We start from the raw sequence: 25,372 nt of genomic DNA, 5'->3' as shown, positions 1-25,372 counted from the left end.
GACAGGGGGTTTGGACCGGGGCCCTTGGGGCTTTTCCTGTGGTTGAGGTTCTAGACAGTGGTGGCTTCCACTAGGGTGGCAGGAATGAGATTAGTAAGAGGCAGATGGGTTTCTGAGATATTTAGGGGGCAAAATTGACACTCTTCCTTCCCTGGAAACATCCAAACATGGCCACATCCATATCTGTCCTTGGGGGAGCCAACATTAAATCAGCCCATTGTGCAACGCCCTGGTCCACTTCTAGACTGTGCTCCAGAATCAGAGATGGTCCTTTACTATCAGTTTGGGGAGTAGGATGGGCAGAGATCCCCAGATTCCTTTGGAGGTAGTGATGGAAGCCTGCTCAGGCCCTGCCAGATGGGACTGCAGCCCTCCTGAGAGTCAGAAGTCAGGTAAGGAGGCAGTTCTCTGGTAGCATCTGGCGCACATATTTAAAGACTGGAAACTTGGACTCAACAAGCTGGGCGATGAGAAGCAGTAGGATGAGGTGGGAGACACGCTGGTCACAGCCTGCCTGGGCCAGACCCTGCTCAGTGACTTTCTGCAGCTTTAGCAGATGGAATTGGCCCTGGCTGATGGCTTGGCAGTTGTGCGGATGAAAGATTAGAGATGCCCCAGCCCACTCTAAGGAGTGCACCACTGGGTGCCTCTGCAGGGCTGCTCTTTTTGGGTGAGAGAATGTCAGGCAATCTCACACTTAAAATGTTCACATCCATTAATTGAAAAGTTGGCTATGAGTGGAGAGGAAGAGGGACAAATGGTGGGCAATGAAGCCTGAGGGCCTGGCAGCCTCATGGGCCACATTACATGCCACGTTCAGACTTTATCCTGAGATGAACACAATGAAGGGTTTTACGCAGGGGAGGGAAGTAGTAGTAGCCCACCTTGGGGCTGGGCGAGGTGGCTCATGCCTATAATCCCAGCACTCTGGGGGGAGGAGGCGAGCGGATTACCTGAGGTCAGGAGTTCAAGACCAGCCTGGCCAACATGGTGAAACCCCGTCTCTACAAAAATACACACACACACACACACAAATGAGCTAGACATGATGGTGAGTGCCTGTAATCCTAACTACTCCGGAGGCTGAGGCAGAAGAATCGCTTGAACCCGGGAGGTGGAAGCTGCAGTGAGCCGAGATTGTGCCCTTGCACTCCAGCCTGGGCAGACAGAGCGAGACTCCATCTCAAAAAAAAAAAAAAAAAAAAAAGATGAAGTAAACGTTGTGTTTCTAGAAGCAAGTGCTGCTTTTTGGTGTTTAAAAAATAAGCTAAGGAAATCCAAGCAGTAAACATGCCCCCTAGTTCTGCTGCTGCTGCTGCTGAGAGTTCAAGCAAGGGCTCCTTGGCCTTAGCCTTCTGACTTACTTGCTCACACGCACACACCGAAGCAGAAAAGGTTTAGTTTTTGTTTTTAAAGCCTTTTTATTTTAAAAAAAAAACAAAAACAAAAAACCCCCAAACAAAAACAAAACCTAAATTAAAATATTTCCCATTGGAGGCTATTTCTTTTTTTGTCTTTTAAAAATTTTATTACACAAATATCACCCATTCCCACATGTCAGAGGAAAGATGTCCTTGCTCTCTCTAAAACCAATAGTGGAGAACTTTTGGAAAACAAAACAAAGTCCAATTAGCTTCCTCCTTCTCTGGCCCAAAATAACCTCAATGTGTCAACTGAGATAGCATAAGACTTATCCCCTTAATGCTTACATTTAATTTAAACTTTTTAGCACAACATTGGAGATTGACTCTAAATCAGCAACAAAAAAATATATATTTACAATATTTCTCCGAAAAACAAAAAACACAACCAAACCCTTTAAACATAAGTGACTTTAGGAGTTTTATTTATGGAGCAGTTATTTTTTTAATCACCAAGTGATTTTATATTATATATATATAAATTTTCTTCCTTTCCTTTGTGGTTTTTCGCCCCGGTGCTTGGAAAGATGGAGGCAGGGGTTCTGGTCCTGCAGTCTGAGGGCAGGCTCTCCTGGCAAGGCCGTGTCTAAGAGCAGATTGTAGGACATGCGATGGACTCCCCAGGTTCCTCTGTCCCCCAACAGAGACACTTCTTTCCTCCACATGGACCAACCCTCACCTCTAAAAACCATTTCCCCTCACAGTCCCAAAGAAAAGGAAAACCCAGCAAGGGCATGGTCCATCTGCTGCCTCTTCTGGGCTCCCTTTTCTGCTGACCAATTTACGTGCACGGTAAAAATGCATGTTTTTCCAAACCCCAAAAAAACAAACATAAAAACCAAAACCCAAAAGAAACCATTGGCTTGGAAATTTCTGTAGATGAAATGTCCCAAAGTCAGAGGCACTCTCCCGGCACAATCCCTGCTCTGAAGGGGTCTCTCCACCTCCCCTTTTATAAAAAGACAACAAAATAAAACAAAGTAATCTTTTCAGTATTTTCCACAGGAGCAACCAAAGAAAAAGGCAGGAAGCTTCCAATTACAGGTCATTAACAATAATAAGGTTTTTGCTCAATACCCAGGGTTCTTTACAGAGAAGTTCCCCTAACTGAGGCACTCTGGAATAAGTCACTGGCATTTCCTCAAAGTTTCAACCCCAGATTATTGGGGTCTGGAGACCAATGGAAGTGGGCAGAGGGTCATGGGAGCAGACTGCTGTTTGTAAGGTGCAGCCAAAATATTCAGCAGATTGGAAGAAACAGACAAAATGCCACCCCCTACCAGGACCCAGTTTCTTCTAAGGCCAGTTAATGCCAGGGTCAAAACTGGCCTAGGTGGCAAAGAGGGGACCACTCTGCCTCTATTGCTTTGGAAGTGGCAAGGGTGCAGTTGGCGTCTCTCTTCTCAGTGGCTCACACTTCAGACCCCTGGTGCCTGGGCTCCATTCCCTACCTCTGTAGGGCTTCAGGAAGAGGAAAGCCTGAGACTGGGCTACAGGAAGAGGGCCAGAAAGGGACAAGGATGGAGGACCAGAAGGTGGGGCGGGGGTGGGGAGAAGAAGAGGTTGTGCTATCAGTATCCTTACAGAGGGGGAGCAGAGTGCAAATTTGCATCAATCATTTATAAGCTCTTGCCATAGGCTGCTGCTACTGAGCATCTCCTCACACACTTAAAAATACTGACCCAAAAGAAATGCCGACCTTTCTTTCTTTCTTTTTTTTTTAAAGTGCAAAAAGCTCTCTGCTGCCCTAGAGAGAGGATCTTTGGACAGGCCGTTCAATGCAAAGTAAAAGGGGGCAGCTGATGGGGCTCGACAAAGGGTGGTGGAGCGGGAGACACCATGCTCCCCTCCCTCCCTCCCTCCACACACACACGCGGAATACACTCAGCCACACACACAGAGGCACATGCACACCCCCTTCCATGGCTGCAGGCAGAGGGCAGGTGACTGGCTTCTAAGCAGGACCCCCTGACTGCCCTGAAAGGTCAGTGAGCCACTGGGGCTAGATACAGGCCTGGGCTCGGGGAACTCCGCTAAACCAGAGGCCTGGAGGAGCCTGGCTGGGAGGCAGGTCGGGGCTTGGCCCAGTCCTCTGCCGCCTCCAGCTTGGGGGAGATAGGCTGCTCCCTCTGAGGACGTGCATCCTGGGAAAGCCTTCTTCAGGCAGAATGAAGACACATGGAAAAGGGCAGTCAGTGGGAGGCAAAAGAGAGAGGGGGAACAAGGAGATGGTGCCTGTCTCAGAATCCACTTGGGTAGCAACGAAATGGGTGTGTCCCTGGGGTAGACAGTTCCAGCTCCTCTGAAGAGCTTCAACCCCAATAAGTGCAATAAGGACCTCGTAGAGACTAGCAAGTAAGTCGGGTAGGCTGGGGTGGGAAACCTAATTATGTGAACGAGCACGAGTGCTGAGCAGAACCAAGCTCAAGGGAGAGGAAAGGAGGGAGAGCACAGTTAAGGACGTGAGGTTTGGGACATCTCAACAGCACCAGTGTGATCGGCACGGGTCTGGGACTCCTGGGGCTGCTGGCCCCTCCTGCGCAAGCCGGGAGAGTGTGATGGAGGAGAGACGCGCACTGGACACCACAAGAACCTGGCCATGGAGACAGGGCTGCTTTCTTCCCTGGGAGTTTGCTCAGAACCAGGCACTGCTGGGGACCATGGATGGGGAGGAGGGGCACAGGGCCCAGTGCAGATGAAGTTTGCACAAACACCCCAAACGGAGAGCCCGGCCTCCTGGCAAGCGAGTAAGCGAGCAGGCGCCTCGACAGCACAGCCTGTGCTTTCCCCTCAGATCAATCTGCTACTCCCTTTTCCTTAGGAGTGAGAGGAGCAGGCAGGTAAGCCTGGTGTCCACCACCCTCTCTGCCCCACCTGTACAGGAAGGGCTCAAGGGACAGGAGAGCAGAGAGGGAGTGTGACGCTGGCCTCAGAGCCCGTGCAGGGTCAAGGAGAGGCTCTCCTCGGTGGGGAGTCAGGGGAAGATGGGTTTCCTGTTGAGTCTGGGCTGGGTGTGTCTTAGCTGATCTTCTGTATCAGCTTCTCGTCAGACAGGCAGTAGAGGCTGTTGATGGACAAGTCTGAGATGAAGTGCTCGCAGGCTTTTCGAGTGATCTGCTTGCATCCTCGAAGGTCGATCAAGGTGACGTTGGCAATGCGCCGTAGGTAGATCAGGGTCTGGTCTGTCAATTTATTGCAACCTGTCGGGAAAGTGGACATGACAGTGCTCACATACACACAACCTTCCTCTGCCATTCAATTCCTGTAGCCGTCTTTCCTTCAAAATGCTAAACAAAAGCCCTCTTTGTCCCACAACTACCTGGCTCAGAGACCAGAAGTGCCATCAGCAGCACCTCTAAAGGGATCCTGCTGCCTCACTCCCATCATCATATGACAACAAGCACAAGGGCTGCAAGGCTGACCAAACTCCAGCTGGATGTTGGCTGCGTACACAGGCAACCGACTTAACTACTCCAGGCCTCAGTCCCCCATCAGTTAAAAAAGGGATAGAAATCCATGTCCTTGTCCAGATGTGAAGAAACGAGCTAATGTGGGTCAATCAACAGACCCAAGGTCATTCTGGTTTACTGATCAAGTTCCAGGGAAGGCTGCAGGCAGGGGGCACCGCTGATTATGAACAACTGTAGCGGCATACCTGCCATATTGAGCTCTGTGAGAGAGTAGCGAGTGGAAGACCCGACAGCAGTCAGCAGATTGGAGGACTGATCTGTAAGGTGGCTGCAGTGACTGAGGTCGAGTCGAGACAGGAGGGGCATGTGGCGAATGATGAGGCGAAGCGTGGCATCTGTGATGTCAAGGCCTGCCAGCCGGAAGTCGGTCATGTTCCGGAGCTTGCTGCGATTGTCCTGACCTGTACAGGCAAGAGAAGAGCCTAGAGCAAAACTCTCAATTCTCTAATCCAGTTTCAAGGCTCCAGGCAGCAACAGCTACTTGCTGGCCAGGCCCCCTTGAAGGGGTTAAGTAGAACTGCCCACACCCAGCCCTGCCTTCAGGGTGTGAGCACTGAGTGTAGGCAGTTTCTAAGAAACCAGACAAGTTTTCTTTCTTCTCAAGCTGCTAGATTATGCCTCATGCACACAGCAAAAGGCTATGTGCAGAATGCTCCTCCCCTTCCAATACCACCACACTTTTCTAGACCATCATGCAAATAGCTTTTGACTCCACCTCAACCATAAAGCCTTCTCAGACTTTTTCAGGCTTACACTCCCTGGGCCCCAAGCTCCACCAACTCACAAAATGGACTTACTCCATTGTTTGTAGGTAGTTATCTGCTTATAGTTACCCTATTCTTGTACATAGTCCATCATTCTGTTTTCATTTTGTGCTCTTCTGTTCTTCCACAGCATCATTTCTGAGACTACCTTAGCTTCTGAGGATGAGGTCTGTTTGGAAGACAAAGCTACCGCAAGACAAGCACAGAGAAGTCAGGCCCAGAGCATACCTGGTTTATCAGCTGGTGGAGTAAGCAAGTCCCGAATTTGAGGATCCTTGATTCCTACTGCCCACCGAAGATCAAGGGTCCTGAGAAGGGGGCAGCTGGAGGTGCTGAGGGCAGAGACTGCAGACCAGGAGCAGCCTGCTAGGAGGAGGTCTTTCAGTCCTGCAATGGATGGAATGAGACACGTAATAATACACTGTTTCCCAGCATACTCAGAGCCGTAACGATCTGAGCAAGGTGAACAAACTTCCAGTCTAACAGGAGAGAAGAACTATGCCTAATCTTTTAGTCATCCGGCTCAAAGATTTCCATGGTATCCTATACTACATCTTCTAGCTTTAGTGGTAAATTGATTGATTAGTTCCCACCAGAGCAATACAAGGAGTGACTTCCTGTCTTTCCATGTGCTCAAAATGCTGAAGAGAACAGGGGCTTATAAGGAGCTGACCAAAGTAACATCTGACTCAAATTTCCTCTTTAGTGGTTATGCTGAGAACTGCAGGGCTGGCAGCAACATTGATTCCGTTCTCTTTGCTGTCCACTGTAGTGATTGGCCTGCCAGTCCAGAGTGCTGCCTGGGAGACTGGCACTTAAGATGGCCCTGGGTAAACCTCTTGCTAAGCAACAATGGCATGGGACTGCTGCCCTACACTGCCCACAAGTGATGCTAAGAAGCACTGCCAATAATGCAACTTTTCTTGCTCGCTTCTTCTAGGCCCCTGGAAAGACAGCGGCAGGGCTGCTCACTTACCTGGCAGCCTATTGACGAGCCATGTCAGTTGCTTTTTAGAGATGTTGGTCCAGCTGAGGTCAAGGCTGACTGGCTGCCTCTTGATGATGCCACTGAGGGCCTGGGGCACAATGGCCTTACACCTACTCAAGTCAATTTTTGTCCAAAGTCTCTTGTCGCAGCACCTGTGATAGAAGGGAAGAGAACTCGCCTTCATGAACTTGATCAGTGGAGCTCTCATCACAGGCTGTTTATGGCTTCTGGGAAAAGCAGAGTACCTGGAGGCCCATTCTTCTACAAGTGTACAGGGATCACACCATATCATTTTTTGCCTCACGGAATAGGCAAAAAATTGCCTTGAACTCTACAACAACTATACGCTTTGCAAACTTGTATGTTGATAGTATATAACTTGACCACTTTACCCTGATTTATTCTGGAGTGTTTGAGAACACAACAGTTGTTAGGGACCCACAGCAAGCAAGTCTATTAACTCCTTCATCTGCATTAAAATGGCATGGTTCCTGCTGAAGTGTATATAAGGGAGGCTCTTAAAGTTTCTAGACTTCTTATTGTCTAAAGCTAAGAAAGCCTGCTCCATTCCCTCCCTTGTCAGTCACTCGCAGCTGCCTGAAATGCGGGGTGCTACTCAGCACATCCACAATTCACCCTGCCTTCAGCCCATTACTGTATCAGGTCAAAAGAGGCTCTTTATCAGGCTTACAGAGTCCTCTCCCACCCTCAAGTTCTGCCTCAGTGCTATCCTGACATTTTCTAGCCAGGCCAGACCAGAACTGAAAGGGAAAGGCCTGGCTTTCCACTGTAGTCTACAAATCTACAGGCCACAAACCACAACATGCTGGCTTCCATTTAATATTTTATAGCCCCTGCCCCTCAGCCTGGTTGGCAGGGGAAGAGAGACAGCACATAATGGGAATCTGATGTGCCTTGCCCTGAAAACCAAGAGGTAGAGCCAAGCAGTCCTACTAGCCCTAGACAGAGAAATATTAAGGAGAATTTAGATACACTATACATTAATTCAGATTTGGGAAATAAACTCATGTTTGCAAAGAATAGGGTCTATTTAGAGACTGAAACAATTTTACCAGTGGCACATGAAGCTTCTATGGCAGAAGCAAGCTGCTGACAATACAGCAGATTTTGCTGCTCTAAACTCGAGCATGCATCAGAGTCCCCTGGAGGAGCGCCTGTTAAAGCAGACTGCTGAGCCCATCCAAGAGGTTCTGATTTAAGAGGCCTATGAGGGTCCTGACAGTTGACATTTCTAAAAAGTTCCTGAGTGAATGCCATTGGTCAGGACACCACACTACTGTAATAGGATGTGTGGTGACCCAGATAAAAAGGATATACCTAGACTAAATATATACCAGAGTTTAAGGAAAAAGCAACAATGCCCAATGGGAAGCTCCTTGTTCATCATCACTAGGAATTTTTTCCCCCAAGTGTCTGTCCAACTTAAGAAGAAGAAATGGTAGCTCTCATTAAGGAAGCTTCAAAACTGGACTCTGCTTGCTGGAAAAGGGAATTCTGATCCAGGTTTGGGGGGATGAGCATTAAAACTGAAGAAAAATGTAAGCACCTTCAAATTCATCTTGAAAACCATGCCCACTTCTCTCACTGAATGGAGAGGTAATTGAGTCGGGGCTTAAGTGAGGTTATCTGTGTTATCAGCACCAGAAGAGTGACTAGAACATCATAGGCTCTCAATGAACACGTGATGAGTTCAGCTGACTTGAGGAGGCAATTTTCAGCCAGCAAGACTCTCAAGTTTTAGCACAGACTACAAATCTATCCCCCAAATCAGTCTCTCTCCCCATAACAAAGACACATGGGAAAGTATAGAGCAGGGCCAGGAGGCAAATGGCCAGTTCCCTAATGACATCTGCGGGTACTACAGGCTACATCTTTAAACAGGACCCAAAGTTTGGGAAAAAGGGTCAATTCACTCCTCATAAGACCCCACAGGCTTTCAGATGCCAAGGTGGATGCTGTTCTCATATGGAAAGCCTGCCACCTACTCCCATACCCCTAATTCCTGACCCCCTGAATCCCTGCTCACCATTTATACCACGTCTTGCACACTCGCATACATTCACAAAGTTCTCTGCGGCTGAGGTAGCGGAAGACAGACATCCAGACCTCCCGCTGCATCCAGCTTTCGTCTCCATCCTGAGCCCAACTGCCCCGGCCATTCAGCCTGGCTGCACCCCCCTCCTCTGCACTGTCATCTTCCTCCTCCTCCTCCTCCTCTTCCTCCTCCTCTCCCCCCAGCCCCTCCTCATCCCCACGCTGGGGGGTTCGGGCTGGGCAGTGCTGCACTAGCACACGGGGGGAATGGCGAAGGTTGGCAGAGGAGGCCGTGATGGCCTGCAGCTTGGGCACAATGGATGTCCCGTGGAGCTCTTTGGTGGGCCTCTGTAGCGTGACAGTGAGGTACGATCCCCGGATCTTGGCTTTCTCAACTTCAGACAGCTCCTTTTTGCCGCTGGGATTGTTCTCCTTTTCCCGTACCATGGTGCGCTCTGTGGCCTGCAGCCGCAGCAACTGCCGCCGTTTGAAGCGCTCATCGCGGCTGGCACTGTGGTGGTCGCTGGGGCCAGCCCCAGGGGATGACCGAGTCACCATACCCCGGGGGGAAACCGGGTCATGGATGAGCTGCAGCATGGAAGTGGGTGAATGAGGCGGGGGCGTGAGAGGCTCATCGCAGCTCCGCAGGGGCCGCAGGACTTTGGCTTGCACAGCTTCTTCGTCACTCTCTTCCATTTTCCGCTTCTGCAAAACAGGCCCAGAAAAGCAACATCAGTGCTTCCTTTCTTCCAAACCTTCTGAACAGACAGGGTGGACCTCCCTTGCTCTCAGGGGACCAGAGAGAAGAAAGGTCACTGTTGGAGAGGGGGTCATTCCCTCAGAGTCGGCCCAGGCTCGTCTCCAACTCCTGGGCTCAAGTGATCCGCCTGCCTTGGCCTCCCAAAGTGCTGGAATTATAGGTGTGAGCCACTGCACCTGGCCTGACCATTTTTAATTGCGTCTCTGACTTACCTCTTTCACCCAAGAGACGTATTTCTGTTTCATGGTGGAAAAAGCCCACATATACCATTTGAACTAAGATCCTGAGTCTGACAGTGGTAAACACCATTGGCTTCTAGCTCTACCACAGTCTAAGTTTGACTCCATCAGGCTGCATCTTCCACTCCATCCCCCACGTGAATAATAACGCAGAGAACAAGATCCTCTGTGAGAAACTGGGTTGCTACAGAGAGATTCACTCAGGATTATGGTGAGGAATCCCACAAGAGCCCCCAACTTTATCTGTTGCATTTGTGCTCTCCAGATACTTGTCCTTCCTGGAGCCCCCTATGATTATGCTATGACAAAGCCCAGTAAACATGTTCCACTAGCAGGCCGGGTGCGGTGGCTCACGCTTGTAATCCCAGCACTTTGGGAGGCCGAGGCGGGCGGATCACGAGGTCAGGAGATCAAGACCACGGTGAAACCCCGTCTCTACTAAAAATACAAAAAAATTAGCCGGGCGTGGCGGCGGGCGCCTGTAGTCCCAGCTACTCGGAGAGGCTGAGGCAGGAGAATGGCGTGAACCCGGGAGGCGGAGCTTGCAGTGAGCCGAGATTGCGCCACCGCACTCCAGCCTGGGTGACAGAGCCAGACTCCGTCTCAAAAAAAAAAAAAAAAAAACATGTTCCACTAGGAACCATATCAGTAGTTCAGGTTTTTTGCAAGGAGACGTTTTATGTCTCTAAGCAACAACCGTGGTCTCTGCTCCTTTTCCTCCTTACATTATGGTTGGAAGAAAATGACCACCTTTTGGATGCTACCTTTTCCAATGTATTAGAAGGTAATACTAAAACATAGCCATCTGCCAACACATCTGCTACAGCAGAGATGCAAACACTCAACATCACTAGTGAAGACACATGTAAAGGCCACTAGTGCAAGAACTTAGGAGAACTTTGGCCCTAGTCAACTTCAAAAGTCCTTGCCCTCAAAGACAAATAGATTGAAAAATTCAACTATCTTAGTATCCAAGTGGGAATAAATAAAAAGGTAAGAAAATTCCCTTCTGCCCCCTTCCCCGCTCCTGTGCAAGGGTCCTTGGAAGACTGGCACTTGGAAAGCCATCTCCTCCTGTAGGTGTCCACAGCTGGTCTTGCCTTGTCACCTTGAGTAACTACAGTCCTTTTGGCCCTTTGACATTATTGGCAACCACTGGTCAGCAACCTCAGCTCCTTTGGGCCAAGGTCATAGCACTGGTCCTCTCTGGGGGAGGGACTGCCTCCACATGACACATTTGGGCATGTGGGATAGGCAGGGCAGGGTTTTCTGCCAGGCCACAAAAGTGAAGATGACAAAAATGTGAACCTGCTTAACTGGAAGCTCAAGTACACTGCTGCACTCACTGGCTGCCTCAGGCCACTGCCTCTCCTCTAGTTAACATTCCTCAGGAGGGATCCTACTCACCTAATTTCTCTCCTCAAATAGCCCAGCCGTGGTTCCTCTCTTTGTAGGGCCCCAGAGTATAAAAGGGCCTTAGGAATTTGCAGATCCCAAGTGGAACAATATTTAGTAATACAAAACACAATGCTACTGGCCGGGCGCGGTGGCTCACGCCTGTAATCCCAGCACTTTGGGAGGCCGAGGCGGGCGGATCACGAGGTCAGGAGATCGAGACCATCCTGGCTAACACGGTGAAACCCCGTCTCTACTAAAAATACAAAAAATTAGCCGGGCGAGGTGGCGGGCGCCTGTAGTCCCATCCCAGCTACTCGGAGAGGCTGAGGCAGGAGAATGGCATGAACCCGGGAGGCGGAGCTTGCAGTGAGCCGAGATGGTGCCACTGCACTCCAGCCTGGGTGACAGAGCGAGACTCCGTCTCAAAAAAAAAAAAAAACAACAACAACAAAAAAAAACACAATGCTACAAACTCTAACAAAGAAAATACTAAAAATTAACTAAAGGAAAAACATACCAAACCAAACAAAAATAATCTCCTAGGTCAGAGAAATCGTGTGAACACTAATGCAAAGGCAAACATGTAGCAATCCCCCACATTTGATGCCTCCTTTCTGTCACAGTGCAAATCTGGTAAGGTTCCTTTACCTGGGCTTTCTCTGAGCTGTCCTCCTGGTAGCACTTTGGACATTCCCAGCAATTTGGCAATTCTTCGTTAAGCAACCCCTCTCCATCCATCTACAGGAAGACAGAGATGTTTTTAAAAGCCTGTCTCTCAAGCTTCCTTTATCCAACAATAACACAGTCGGGAAGAATTACTCATTTCTCAACAACATTGGTCCATAAAGGGAGAAAAACTGTGAGCAATCCAGCCCCAAATAGCCAATGGTGCTGAACCTGATCTTGACAGTGGGGCACAGGTTCTGATAGCTTGGGTTTAGGGACTAATGCTCTAGTCTCTGTGACTCAGTGTTCTCCACTGTAAAATGCTGGCTGATATTACCTTCAGTTTCCCTCAGGAACTAATACACAGAGATACAACAATATAATTGCCAGAGATACAACAAAACTCACCTTATAGGGTTGTGGTGAAGATTAAATTATTCATTGTGTAAAGAATTTAACAAAGTACTTGGCATACAGAAAACCCTTTGTATTAGCCATTATCATCATCATGGAATTAATATCCTATTTCATCAATTCTGTGGGTTTGAGATATGTTAATAGATGTAATATGCACCATTTAAATCTTCACCAAGTTATAATTAATCAAACAAACTTTAAAGATGGTAAAGCTGGCAGGGCATGGTGGCTCATGCCTGTAATCCCAGCACTTTGGGAGGCCAAGGTGGGCGGATCGCTTGCTGCCAGGAGTTCAAGACCAACCTGGCCAACATGGTGAAACCCCGTCTCTACTTAACACAAAACTAGCTGGGCGTGGTGGTGCATGCCTCTAATCCCAGCTACTCAGGAGGCTGAGGCAGAATTGTTTGAACCCAGGAGATAGAGGCTGCAGTGAGCCAAAATCTCACCACTATACTCCAGCCTGGGCAACAGAGGGAGACCATGTCTTAAAAAAAAAAAAGATTGTAATGCTGTTAAAATATCGTAAGAATCAGGCCGGGAGCGGTGGCTCACACTTATAATCCCAGCACTTTTGGAGGCCAAGGCGGGTGAATCACTTGAGGTCAGGAGTTCGAGACCGGCCTGGCCAACATGGTGAAACACCATCTCTACTAAAAAAACAAAAATTAGCTGGGCGCAGTGGCGCGTGCCTGTAATCCCAACTACTAGGGAGGCTGAGGCAGGAGAATCACTTGAACTTGGGAGATAAAGTTTGCAGTGAGCCGAGGTCACACCACTGCACTCTAGCCTGGGCGCCAGAAGCAAGACTCTGTCTCAAAAAAAAAAAAAAAAAAGAAATATCATAAGAATCATTTATATCATTAAATGAATAAATGTGTAATTGTGCCACTGCACTCTAGCCTGGGCAACAAAACAAGGCTATGTCTCAAAAACAAAACAAAACAAAAACTCGGTTCTTCATTCAACATATGCTTAATGTCTCCAAATACTGACCTACTATTGTTTCTGTTATAGATTTGCTGCTATACAGTATTCAAAAAAACCAAAAATCTATAAAAGGTATACACATTTTAACCTTTCTGAAATTGCTTCTCATGAATGACAATGTCTTATCATCACTGTCAGGCGAGTCATGATTTTAGCTGATACTTTCTGAGAAGGCCAAGGAAACAGTGGTTCTCCACACAGGCTGCACAATTCGGATCAGCAGGGGAGCTTTTGGAACACAAAGCCCATGCTGGACTCAATCTCTGAGGCTGAGATCTGAATTTATTACTTTTTATTACTTTTTTTTTTTAAAGCTATTTAGCTCTGCACTGAGCCTGATACAGACTCAGCACTCATTAAATGTTACCTGATACTATTATCCTCACTCTCTCTGAGGAACTAATATCCAGATGTACACTGAAGTATGTATCAGAGATGCCTAAAGGCTTGAGGCATCCCAAAACACACCATGCAGTTCCATTATGGCCTGGGAACTCTACATACCCAGTCCAGAGTCCAGATTGTAAGCTCCATGAGGACAGGAACTGGGTCTATTTTGTGTACTGTTCTATCCTCAGGGTCTAACGCAATGCCTGACACATTGTACATATATGAATCAAGGGCTGATGTTAGACCACTGCATTATGTGACCACAGAGCTGATGGCCTACAGTAGGGATGCTGGCACTCCCATCACAAGTGTCCCATTCTGTTGCGTCACTCGCTCCATTAGCTGAGACTTCAGGAACCCCTTATAGCTCTCCTCACCTGGAGGCAGCCAGGATGAACAATCTCATTGCAGATACAGCATTCCATGAGTTTCTTCTCAAAGTCTTGTGTCTCTTCATTCTGATCCACCTCTCCACAGAGGGAACATGTGACTGAGTGAGGCAGTCTGGGCTACAAGAGGACAAAGACAGAATCCAAGAGAACTGACTCAGATCCTTATCATTTCAGTTTCCCTTAAACTGAAGATGGGAGATTTGGGTCCTATAATTCTCTAGTAAACACCTGGAAGCATGGAGGCAGGGTGGAGAGAACGGAGGTTTTGGGTAGGTAAAATGACTGGGGAAGAGGAGGACTCAACTGCCTGGGCACCAGAGACTAGTTTATTTTCAGTTGGCCTATCCTTGGCCTCCCCGGTCCTTTCTAATCTACTTGAAGAGGGGAAACAAAGCAATGATTTGCCCTTCAAATGCTGGTCTCTTCTTTGAAAATTAGGTAAAGCCTAAAGATTAAATCGGATTTTTAGTACTAGATACCTTGCATCTAAACCTGGGGGAAAAGGTACAAAATAAAGCCAAAAAGAGAGTATAAACCTCTTCTTTCCAACTCTGAAGTCTCTTTAACTCCACACTATATGTATTTCAGTTCCTTTGGCACTGCCACCCCTCCCCCAAATTCTTTACCCAGCAGATCACTCACTGCCAAGCACTGTCGGAGGACACAGGACTGCTTCATGCGTCCAGGCCCCCCAAACTTCTTCATGTCTCTGCAGTAGTGGCAAACACCACACTCTCCTTGTACACAGGCTTTGCATTTTCGACATCGCACTCGTCTCCGTCTGGCTCCTGATACAATCGGGGAGGCAGCAGCTGGCCTCACAGGTGTTAACCGTGGAGCTGGTTTCATAGTGTGAGGCTTCGTAATGGGGATGGTAGGAACCCGCACCTTTGGTCGAGTGGGGAATTTAAGCTGGAAAGAGAAAGCAGTGAGGTCAAATATATCAGGTTGCTTTAAGACTGGAGAGGGTAGAAGATTACATGGTAGCATACCTAGCCTGGGGCTTGGCCCACTATGGCCAGATCTGCCCACTGCTTGTTTCTAGAATAAATTTTATTGACACACAACTCATCTTGTGTTATGTATTATCAATGACTGCTTTTTTTTTTTGAGACAGAGTCTCGCTTTGTCGCCCAGGCTGGAATACAGTGGCATGATCTCGGCTCACTGCAAGCTCCGCCTCCCGGGTTCCTGCCATTCTCCTGCCTCAGCCTCCCAAGTAGCTGGGACTACAGGCGCCCACCACCATGCCCAGCTAATTATTTTTGTATTTTTTGTAGAGGCGGGGTTGGTTTCACCATGTTAGCCAGATTGGTCTCAATCTCCTGACCTCGTGATCTGCCCATCTTGGCATCCCATAGTGGTGGGATTACAGGTGTGAGCCACCACACCTGGCCAATCAATGGTTGCTTTCATGCTACCATAGCAGAACTGAGGAATTGTGACTGTGTGGTGTACAAAACCTAAAATATTTACTATCTTGACCTTTACAGAACAATTTACCAGCCCTTGTCCTAGCCCTTTGGCCTACTAATTCAGCTGCTTCCCTTTCTTTTTGCAGAGCTGTTAAGATTCACCCCTCCCTGAGCTTTCTGTATTAAGTGCCATGTACTAAAGTCACTCTAGGAGCCCTCCAATATTTCCTCATCCTGACTTCTCAGATTATATTCCTAAAGAAGACAGTAAACTCCCTTAGGGTGAAACTAGTCGTTCATTTCTTTAGTACTCCAAATCCAAGCATACAACCTAGTACATAGCAGACACTCCAATAATATTTAAGTGTGGAACACATTTCTTAGCATTCGCATTTATCCTGCTGGTGACCTTTTCAAGGACAAGGACCATGTTTTCTACTACTTTAATTTCTTACCATATCTTAAACACTTTTCTGACACAAAATACTCAACAACCAGAAACGACTGAATTGTCTTAAGGCAGTCACCTGTGGCCAAGCAGAGGCCAAGTAGGACTCCTCCCACTAGGGACGAGGAGGTGATTCTCTAAATATATTGTTCAACTCCATACCTTTATATTCTGCCTAAACACCCCCGGAATGTGATGGCCTTGCAAGTTCCAGCTAGGGAACAACAAACAGAAGCCTCATTTATTTGCCAAATTCACGGCCAGGATCAGAATGCTATCATTTATTTAATACATAACCTTGATAGAGGACAGTATGGGAAAAAAAATTATACAGGATCTAAACTGAAGAGGCATGAAAATAGATAATTGACAATTTATTAGCTGACAGTGATTCCTTTCTTCTTCTTTTTTTTTTTCTTTGAGACAGAGTTTCGCTCTTGTCCCCCAGGCTGAAATGCAATGGTGCGATCTCAGCTCACTGCAACCTCCGCCTCCTGGGTTCAAGCGATTCTCCTGCCCCAGCCTTGTGAGTAGCTGGGATTATAGGCGCATGCCACCACACCTGGTTTAATTTTTGTATTTTTGGTACAGACGGTGTTTCACCATGTTGGCCAGGCTGGTCTTGAACTCCTGACCTCAGGTGACCCACCCGCCTAGGCCTCCCAAAGTGCTGGGATTACAGGCCTGAGCCACCATGCCCGGCCCCTTTCTTCTCTTTTCCATTCCATACTGCAAAGTCCAAGGTAAGGGGATTTTTGAGAGAATGATCTCACTACGCCAAAGAAAAACTCTGCTCCTTTTAGATATCTATGTAATTATTTTAACTGGCTTTCAATCATATCTGTGAAGATAACTGAGTTACTGGTCACAAGGATAGAAGCGGATGCATTTTGGTGAAAAATGCACATTTGGCATCTGAATCTGGAGGGAGACCTCCCAGTTTGATAGTTCTGTTAAGAGAGGTCACCTCCAAAGATAGCCAATTACCCTGACCTACGAGTCAAAACAGAACTGAGTAATGATTTTCTGTCAGTTTGTATTAATGCAACAAAAGCCATCTGCCTCTAGTTGTTCTTGTTTTCCCCAGAATGGTAATGATCAACTAACAAAAGGCTTAAGCAGCCTAAAGATCAAGCAAAATAGTTTCTTACCTTATCCCTTTTTGGCCACTGTACTATAGGAACTCCAGTGAGGGCTAACTTGGGATCGCTGTTGGCAAGCTCCTCCAGCAAAATCTAAGGGTAGGAGGGGAAAGAAGGAAAAATCAGGGCAGGGTGAACAAAGAGCCAACCACCCCGAACAGCATCCAGACTGCCTCAGTACCCTTGAGTAGCAAGGGAGGCAGGGTGGCAACTGTCTGTATTTGCCCTTCATATAGAGACTCGCTGGAAAACAAATAAATCAAAGGTGAAGGAGAAAACTCAAACTTAGGCTGCTGCAATATTATCAAAACTTTGAGGCTGGGCACAGTGGCTCATGCCTGTGAGAGGTGGGAGGATCACTTGAGCCAGGAGTTTGAGACCAGCCTGGGAAACACAGCAAGACCCATCTCTACTGGGGGCGGGTGGTGGTGGTGGGGGAGCAGAAAGGACTTCAAACTCACCTTTGCTCCCAATCCCTTACTTGTGTACTAATTATACTAACACACGGAAACAACTAACTTACTGTGGCGACAAGTGTTACTTCTCATACAGTTCTACATATGACAGTAAAACTTTATTATTGCTTCTTCACTTTTCCACACCAGTTAGTGAATATTATCAGGTAATTAAGTATTGCCTTCATTTCTCAGATATGAACCAAGTGGCATAAAAATGATTGGCTAATACAGAATTAATGAGATGAATGGTACAGCCTAATGTGCTGGTTCAACCCAGGGCTCTTTTCTTCTAAGGCTGATTACAGAAATCTCAATCTCAAATCTCTCTTTTTCTCTCTCTCTCTCTCTCTCACACACACACACACACACACCCACAGAGTCTGCTATTTGCCTTTATTCCTCTAAATGAGGAAAGGAACAATCTTAGGGGCAAAAGTTCTCATGGCATTACCAATGAAATTTAAATGACTTACGAACAATGATACAGTGAGAAAATGCCACTTAAGTGAATCACACTGGTTGACTGTTATTTTGAAACAAACATTTTTTTTAAATTTTTTTTTTTTTTTTCAGATGGAGCCTCACTCTGTTGCTCAGGCTGGAGTGCAGTGGCGCTATCTCGCTCACTGCAACCTCCGCCTCGCCTCCCGGGTTCAAGCTGTTCTCCTGCCTCAGCCTCCTGAGTAGCTAGGATTACAGGCACCTGCCACCATACCCGGCTAATTTTTGTATTTTCAGTAGAGATGGAGTTTCACCATGTTGGCCAGGCTGGTCTCGAACTCCTGACCTCAGATGATCCGCTTGCCTCGGCCTCCCAAAGTGCTGGGATTACAGGCATGAGCCACTGCACCTGGCCAAATCTTTTTTGTTTTAGACAGAAACTCCTGAAACCCAAATCTTCTAGTATAATGAAATCCTTCTTCTTCTGACCTTATGAGCCCTAAAGCAACACCAACAGCAAAATAACTCAAATCTGGGAGACAAGTTACATGATTCCTTTTCTGGCTACCCTAGGTATGTATGTACAGGATGGTAACTGTTTCAGCAAATACTAAACTCTGATCCTGGACAGGTTAGCAAGTCTGGGCCATTGCTAATAATTTTTCTCATAATCCTGTGTGCTCTGCCCCGGAGACCAGGACTTTTATGTATTTTCATTCTTAACCTAAGGATCCTGCTCCAAATCCCAAAGTTGGGTCTCAGAAAGATCCTTTAACTCATAGCCAAGAAGCTCCTCTACTAAGATCCCCTTTTGCCAAGTCTCCAGATGCCTCTCACCTTCCCCCGAACTCATTTCATTTGCGGATGTTTTATTTACTTCAAGTTGCTATGGCATCCTTTTCTGTTAGTACCACACAGTGTGGGGGTGAAGAGGCGGGGTGTGGTGCCACGTGGGACAAGACTCTGGTATGGGCTCCTAATCTCCCTAGGGTGAAAAATTCAGGTCCATTCAAAATGTGTGCTAGGGAGTGCATGGCTCCCCTCCCCCACTTCGCACTGCCGAAGAGTAGGACTCTGCCCATTTCCTCTGCTGAAGTGAACTGAGCTGTCCACAAACGGGGACTTTCCACTTTCAGCAAAACAGACTGCACAGTAAGATCTGCGATTGTTTAAGAGTAGAAAAGGAACTTAACTGTTCACCAAAAGCAGTCTAATTCTACCTGCAAGATTTTTGTGGGGAATAGGGAAGGGTAGGCGGAAAACTGTGTCGGTGTGTGTGGGGGGCGGCAGCTGTTCACACATACACGACTCAGTTACTGGGGTATGTGTGGGTGTGGAGGGAAATGCAGATTTCCTTCCAAGCCTTATTTTGCTGGGGCCATTCAACCAAGCACGCCCTGCTTTCATCAAAAAAGGCAGACTCCAGCTGAGGCCCTACAAGAAACCATATAAAGAAGCCACCACCCTTCACTAGAGGGGGTTTGGGATAGGAGAGCGGGGGTGGAGTGCGGGAAAGGCTGACGCCTATCTCGGCTCCAGGCATTCGGGAGAACATTTAAACACAGGCCCACACCCTACACAGGAAGGGAAAGAGAACAGAAGGTGCCTGGGCAGAGAGGGAAAGGATTCTCAAAAGCCAACCAACCCAATTCAAAAGCACATCCCACCAGGTGAGGGAACAAGTGCAATGACGGCTCAAGCAACACGAAGTAACATAGCATTGTCCTGGACTTGCCCGGCAGGCAGTTTCTTCTGCCTCTTCACTGAGACAAAAGTCCCTATAGTTACACGCACCCCAAACCAGAAAGGGTTTGCCGATCGACCCCCTGACCTTTCGTTTCCCGTCGCTGTGGAGCTGCCGAGGCTCTTGGTGAAGTTTCCCCAGCGTCTTTGTTTTGTTTTCTGTATTGGAAGTTCTCCTGAAGGAGTTAGATATTCTGCCTCTGGTAAAATCCGGATTTACTTGAATATTCTGGAATCTCCCAGAGCACATAGGGCAGGGCAGTCCAGCTCTGACCCTTCAGACTACCCAGAGGGAGCAGCGTGCAGCGCTCTGGGCTCCTTCTCGAGCCCTTCAGCTCAGCCGCGGCTTCCAGTGCCTGCGAACAATGCTGCTGCGTCACCCACATGCAGCTCCCAGAAATGCTTTGCAACGGAAGATGGCAGGAGGGGGAGCTGAGCGAGAGTGAGCGAGCTAGGCAGAGGGCCCAGCCGTTCTGCTGCAGAGCAGGAAGAGGGTGTGTTTAGCAACTGCTTTCTTCCTCGCGATTGGAAGAGGCCCTGCCAGGGAGGGGAGCTCAGTCACAGCCCCCGCCCTGTCTCCCTCCCACCACCACTGCAATAGGAGAACCTAGGGCCAGCCCCCTGAGGGCTCCCGGTGGCAGACTTCTGAAGGCGCCAGCCAAAGGGAAGGCTTTAACTCGTTCTGCGGGCTACACTAGGCACCTTGGCCCACATTTGTCCTTGTCTCAGTCCACACCCTTCCCCTCAGGGTCACCTCTCACTGTTACTGCCAGAGCTCTCTGGCTGACTGCACACACACTTATCTCTTCCCCTCTCAGCAAGTAGAGGGGGTCGCCCAAAGTTTCGCCTCTCTGGATGAACTACGCACAGGAGCTGAGTTCCTCTTGAGTCATCTTCTCTCTCGGCACACTGCCTGCTTCACCTGCCCTCGCTGACTTGCTCCCAGCCTACAATCCAGAATCTGCCTATGTGTTCCAAAAAACCTTCAGAAATGGCCCATGTCAGCCAATATTGAGATATTCAATAAAATACGGCTAACATCAACTACATCTAAAACAGATGCCTGCTTCTGATTCTGACAAGGACTCCACCCCCACAGTACAGTACTAGAAATGTCTGCGCAGCAATCCTGCAGCAGTTCCACCGTGACCAAGTCAGACAACTGAGGCACAACCTAAGGGCAACACACTTTGCCCTCCTGCCTCTAAACAAGGTGCAGGAAGCCAGGGAACACACATTCTCCCAATTCCAGCAGTCTCCTCTGCCTGTAAGATTATCCTACCCTCAGAATACCAGTATTGTACTCTTGGATTTCCATTTCTATTCAAGTCTGTTTGCCTGTCTCATTCTTGATATTCCCCAGATGAAGCAGCCAGTCCTGCATCCTGTCAACACACCTCATGCCTTCTCACAGCCACTCGGACTGACAGGTATTGCTCACACCTCTGCACACCAAACCCTGATCCCTGGATCCCCAGCTGGGATGAAGCTCAGACTGAACACACACTCCCTTCATTCTACAGGAGGAAGGGAGGGTGCACACTCTGGTTGAGTTTCTAGTGATCCACAGTGTACCAAACATCAGCATGGGAGAACCTGAGTAGGAATCAAATACTTAGCAGAAACAGTTTGGGTCTTTTTTAGAGCCGATGTGATTTTTATGTGATTTTTAGACCCTTACAAATGTAACTTGCCTTTTTTGCAGATGCTTTGATTTAAACATCTAGCTCTTAAGCATTCTTATTTATTTCCAGGACAGTTGTTTCAGTGAGTTTCTGGTACAGATTTAGTGGCTAACTAGGCTTTCTAAACTCTGGAGCTTTGCTGCCAGGGGCTACATATATTATTTTTATAGTGGTTTACCAGGGGAAGGACAGACTTTTGTGCTCTCGGCTGAGCTCCTCCTGGAAATGCTTATATGGTCATCCTAACCCTAAACTTCTCCCTGGCACTGTATCTTAAGACTCAAGACCCAGTGTAATCGACTTATTTTGTTTGAAAAGCTTTCCTTAACAGTGATCTAGCTATTGAGAGGTCTTCTTGGAAAATGCTTATTTTGATCTTCAGTGCTATCTATATTATAGCGATAATAAAGTATGAATACTTAAGAGAAAACATATTACTTTAAAACAAACATAAGTTCAAGTTGCAGCAAGTGCAAATTCTAGAGGCCACCAGGAAAGGACAAAAATCACATAGGGCACTAGGAAACTCACTCCCAGTAAGTTTCCAAATCACAAATTAAACAAGGCCTAACTTTTCCCCCTCCTGCTAATTGAGAATAAAAGATAGGCAAAAAAGATAAGAATTACTAAGACCAAGACATTACATAATACAAGAATATAAGGAAAATATTTAAAATAATTATATGTAACTTTAACCATATATGCCTCATAACTGAGTTACATTACTTAAAACTTTCTATTCAGTAAGAATGTATGAATTATTACAAATATCTTGTTAGTAAATATTGCAGATAAAGTTTTATTTGTATGGTTGGCCTTTTTTTTTTTTTTTCAGACAGAGTCTCTCTTTGTTGCCCAGGCCAAAGTGCAGTGGTACGATGACAGCTTACTACAGCCTAGACCTCAGCCTCCCGAGTAGCTGGGACTACAGGTGCACACTAACATGCTTGGCTAATTTCTTAATCTTTTTGAAGATGGAGTCTCACTATGTTGCCCAGGCTGGTCTTGAACTCCTGGCCTTAAGTGATCCTCCTGCCTCAGCCTCCCAAAGTGCTGGAATTATAGGCATGAGCTAACACATCCGGCCTAGGTTGCTTTACAAAAAAAAATCTGTAAGCCTGGACAGCCTGGACCTAGGACAAACAAACAGAAAAAAAGCTGAGTTGGTTGGGTAAGGTGGCTCATGCCTGTAATCCCAGCACTTTGGGAGGCCGAGGCAGGAGGATTGCTCAAGGCAAGGAGTTCAAGATTCAAGACCAGCCTGGTCAACACAGCAAGACCTCGTTGCTAATAATAATAATAATAATAATAATGAAAAATTTAAAAACATTTAAAAATCTGGCTTAATGGAATAAGAGCTAACTATACCAGGTCTTCTACTAGTTCTTTTATTAGTGTCAGAATAACCCCCAAATTATCAGCTGAAGAGAATTCCTAATTAGTATTTCTGGAGTTATTTGCAACCATAACTCTTTCTGCTTCAATCTCATCATACTCCTGGGATGGGGCCTAATATAAATTTTTTTTTTTTTTTTTTTTTTTTGAGACGGAGTCTGGCTCTGTCGCCCAGGCTGGAGTGCAGTGGCGCAATCTCGGCTCACTGCAAGCTCCGCCTCCCGGGTTCACGCCATTCTCCTGCCTTAGCCTCTCCGAGTAGCTGGGACTACAGGCGCCTGCCACCACGCCCGGCTAATTTTTTTGTATTTTTAGTAGAGACGGGGTTTCACTGTGGTCTCGATCTCCTGACCTCGTGATCCGCCCGCCTCGGCCTCCCAAAGTGCTGGGATTACAAGCGTGAGCCACCGCGCCCGGCCATAAATTTTTAGATCATAGTTCCAAAATAAAATATTAAGATTCTTAGATAAGAGTATCAGTAGCCTATTACATCACAAATAACAATTTTCCAATTTATAAATTGAGAGCTTTTACCATTTATATAATGTTGTAGTAATAAATGTATATCCTGTAACAGGAAAGTTTATTAGCTGGTGAATTAAGAAGACTGGAACATCTCTTTCCCTTAGGACAGACTCTGCCACTCTCACTCATTTGCTCTGTGCCCTGTGTCATGCCAGGCACCTGCAAACCTGGACTGCCCTTATTTTCTATTTCTTAGCCCACTTTTATATCTGCTTTGCCACTGAACTCTAAGGCTCTTGAGGGCTAGGACCACGGCATGTCTGCATAGTTTCCTTAACATTCAATGTGATTCCTGACACAGGGCAGGCAGGCATTATTCAGAGCGGTGGAATAAGTGAATTTCATAGATTTGTAACATCTAACTTTTTTCTGGCTGTAATAATGCACTGCTTATTAAGTATTTTACTAATCTTGTTAATTTTAACAACAATCTCACAGAGTATTTTATAGAGGAGAAAATAGGTTTTCATAAATTTAGTAACTTACCCAAAAGTCACAAAGTAGGATTGGCAGGCTTATCAAAATGTTTAGAGAAAATTGGAAAGTAGAAAAGTATTCAACAACACTGAATTTGCTTTATTAAGTGAGCTGGGCAGCCAGATATATTGTTATATAAAAAGCTTCTTTTATATATGCATATATATTAAGAACTACTTTATCACCAAAATAAATACCAACAAAAACAACAATCTGATTAAAAACTCAAATTCTGGCTGGGCGTGGTGGCTCATGCCTGTAATCCTAGCACTCTGCGAGGCCTAGACAGGCAGATCACTTGAGGTCAGGAGTCAAGACCAGCCTGGCCAACATGGTGAAACTCCATCTCTACTGAAAATACAAAAATTAGCCAGGCGTGGTGGCACACACCTATAATCCCAACTACTCAGGAGGCTGAGGCAGGAGAATCACTTGAACCCAAGAGGTGGAGGCTGCAGTGAGCCTAGATCACGCCACTGCACTTCGGCCTGGGTGACAGAGCAAGACTTCATCTCAAAAAACAAAAAAACCACAAATTCTTCCAGTTGACTACTACCATCCTACTATGCCCTGCTATCAGCAGGTTGGCATGTACCCTTCTAGATTCCTCTGCAATGCACAAATACGCATACACTTTTTCTTACATTAATGGGATGGTACTATACATACTGTTACATGTCCTACCTTTTTTTTTTTTTTTTTTTTTTTTTTTTTTTTTTTTTGAGACGGAGTCTTTCTCTGTCCCCCAGGCTGGAGTGCAGTGGCGCGATCTCGGCTCACCGCAACCTCCACCTCCTGGGTTCACGCCATTCTCCTGCCTCAGCCTCCCGAGTAGCTGGGACCACAGGCGACCGCCAACACGCCCGGCTAATTTTTTGTATTTTTTAGTAGAGACGGGGTTTCACCGTGTTAGCCAGGATGGTCTCGATCTCCTGACCTCGTGATCCGCCCGCCTCAGCCTCCCAAAGTGCTGGGATTACAGGCTTGAGCCACCGCGCCCGGCCATGTCCTACCTTTTTATTCAACATATATCAAGAATACAACTTTCCAATTTTAGAAATGTTAAGGATATCTTGGCCGGGCACGGTGGCTCACGCCTGTAATCCCAGCACTTTGGGAGGTCAAGGCAGGCGGATCACAAGGTCAGGAGTTCAAGACCAGCCTGGCCAACATGATGAAACCCCGTCTCTACTAAAAATACAAAAATTAGCTGGGGTGGTGGTGCGTGCCTGTAGTCCCAGTTACTCAGGAGGCTGAGGCAGGAGAATCGCTTGAACCCAGGAGGCGGAGGCTGCAGTGAGCCGAGATGGCGCCACTGCACCCCAGCCTAGGTGACAGAGCAAAAAACAAACAAACAAACAAAAAACAAAACAAAACCAAAAAAAGCAGTCGGGTGCGGTGGCACGCCTGTAATTCCAGCACTTTGGGAGGCAGAGGCGGGTGGATCATCTGAGGTCGGGAGTTCAAGACCAGCCTGAACAACATGGAGAAGCCCAGTCTCTACTAAAAATACAAAATTAGCCGGGGTGGTGGCGCATGCCTGTAATCCCAGCTACTTGGGAGGCTGAGGCAGGAGAATTGCTTGAACCTGGGAGGGGGAGGTTGTGGTGAGCCGTGACTGCACCATTGCACTCCAGCCTGGGCATAAAGAGCAAAACTCAGTCTCAAAAAAAAAAAAAAAAAAAATCTCATA

General features: G+C 47.1%; 1 protein-coding gene across 5 annotated transcripts in view; it reads right to left on the bottom strand.

Annotated features, from left to right (window-relative positions):
- Positions 1-1,817: 1,817 nt before the first annotated feature.
- The window catches only part of KDM2A (lysine demethylase 2A), a 150,231-nt gene continuing 126,676 nt past the window's right edge, over positions 1,818-25,372 (bottom strand). For 3 of the 5 annotated variants that reach the window (XM_032153602.2, XM_058438995.1, XM_032153604.2), the window contains 9 exons: positions 16,965-17,048; positions 14,593-14,862; positions 13,936-14,067; positions 11,744-11,833; positions 8,691-9,403; positions 6,632-6,795; positions 5,884-6,042; positions 5,077-5,292; positions 1,818-4,621 (listed from right to left, as the gene is read on the bottom strand). In XM_032153602.2, coding sequence (XP_032009493.1) covers positions 4,440-4,621; positions 5,077-5,292; positions 5,884-6,042; positions 6,632-6,795; positions 8,691-9,403; positions 11,744-11,833; positions 13,936-14,067; positions 14,593-14,862; positions 16,965-17,048 — 2,010 coding nt within the window. In that variant the 3' untranslated portion in view covers positions 1,818-4,439. Of the gene's footprint in view, positions 4,622-5,076; positions 5,293-5,883; positions 6,043-6,631; positions 6,796-8,690; positions 9,404-11,743; positions 11,834-13,935; positions 14,068-14,592; positions 14,863-16,964; positions 17,049-19,685; positions 20,233-25,372 lie in introns of those variants that run through there. The other 2 variants (XM_032153605.2, XM_032153603.2) reach the window with 2 other exon arrangements.

The sequence above is a fragment of the Hylobates moloch genome, unplaced genomic scaffold (genome assembly GCF_009828535.3).
Source record: "Hylobates moloch isolate HMO894 unplaced genomic scaffold, HMol_V3 SCAFFOLD_5, whole genome shotgun sequence".
Taxonomy (NCBI): domain Eukaryota; kingdom Metazoa; phylum Chordata; class Mammalia; order Primates; family Hylobatidae; genus Hylobates; species Hylobates moloch.
The sequence above is the reverse complement of the archived record's forward strand: the minus strand, read 5'-3'. Positions and strand labels throughout refer to the sequence as shown.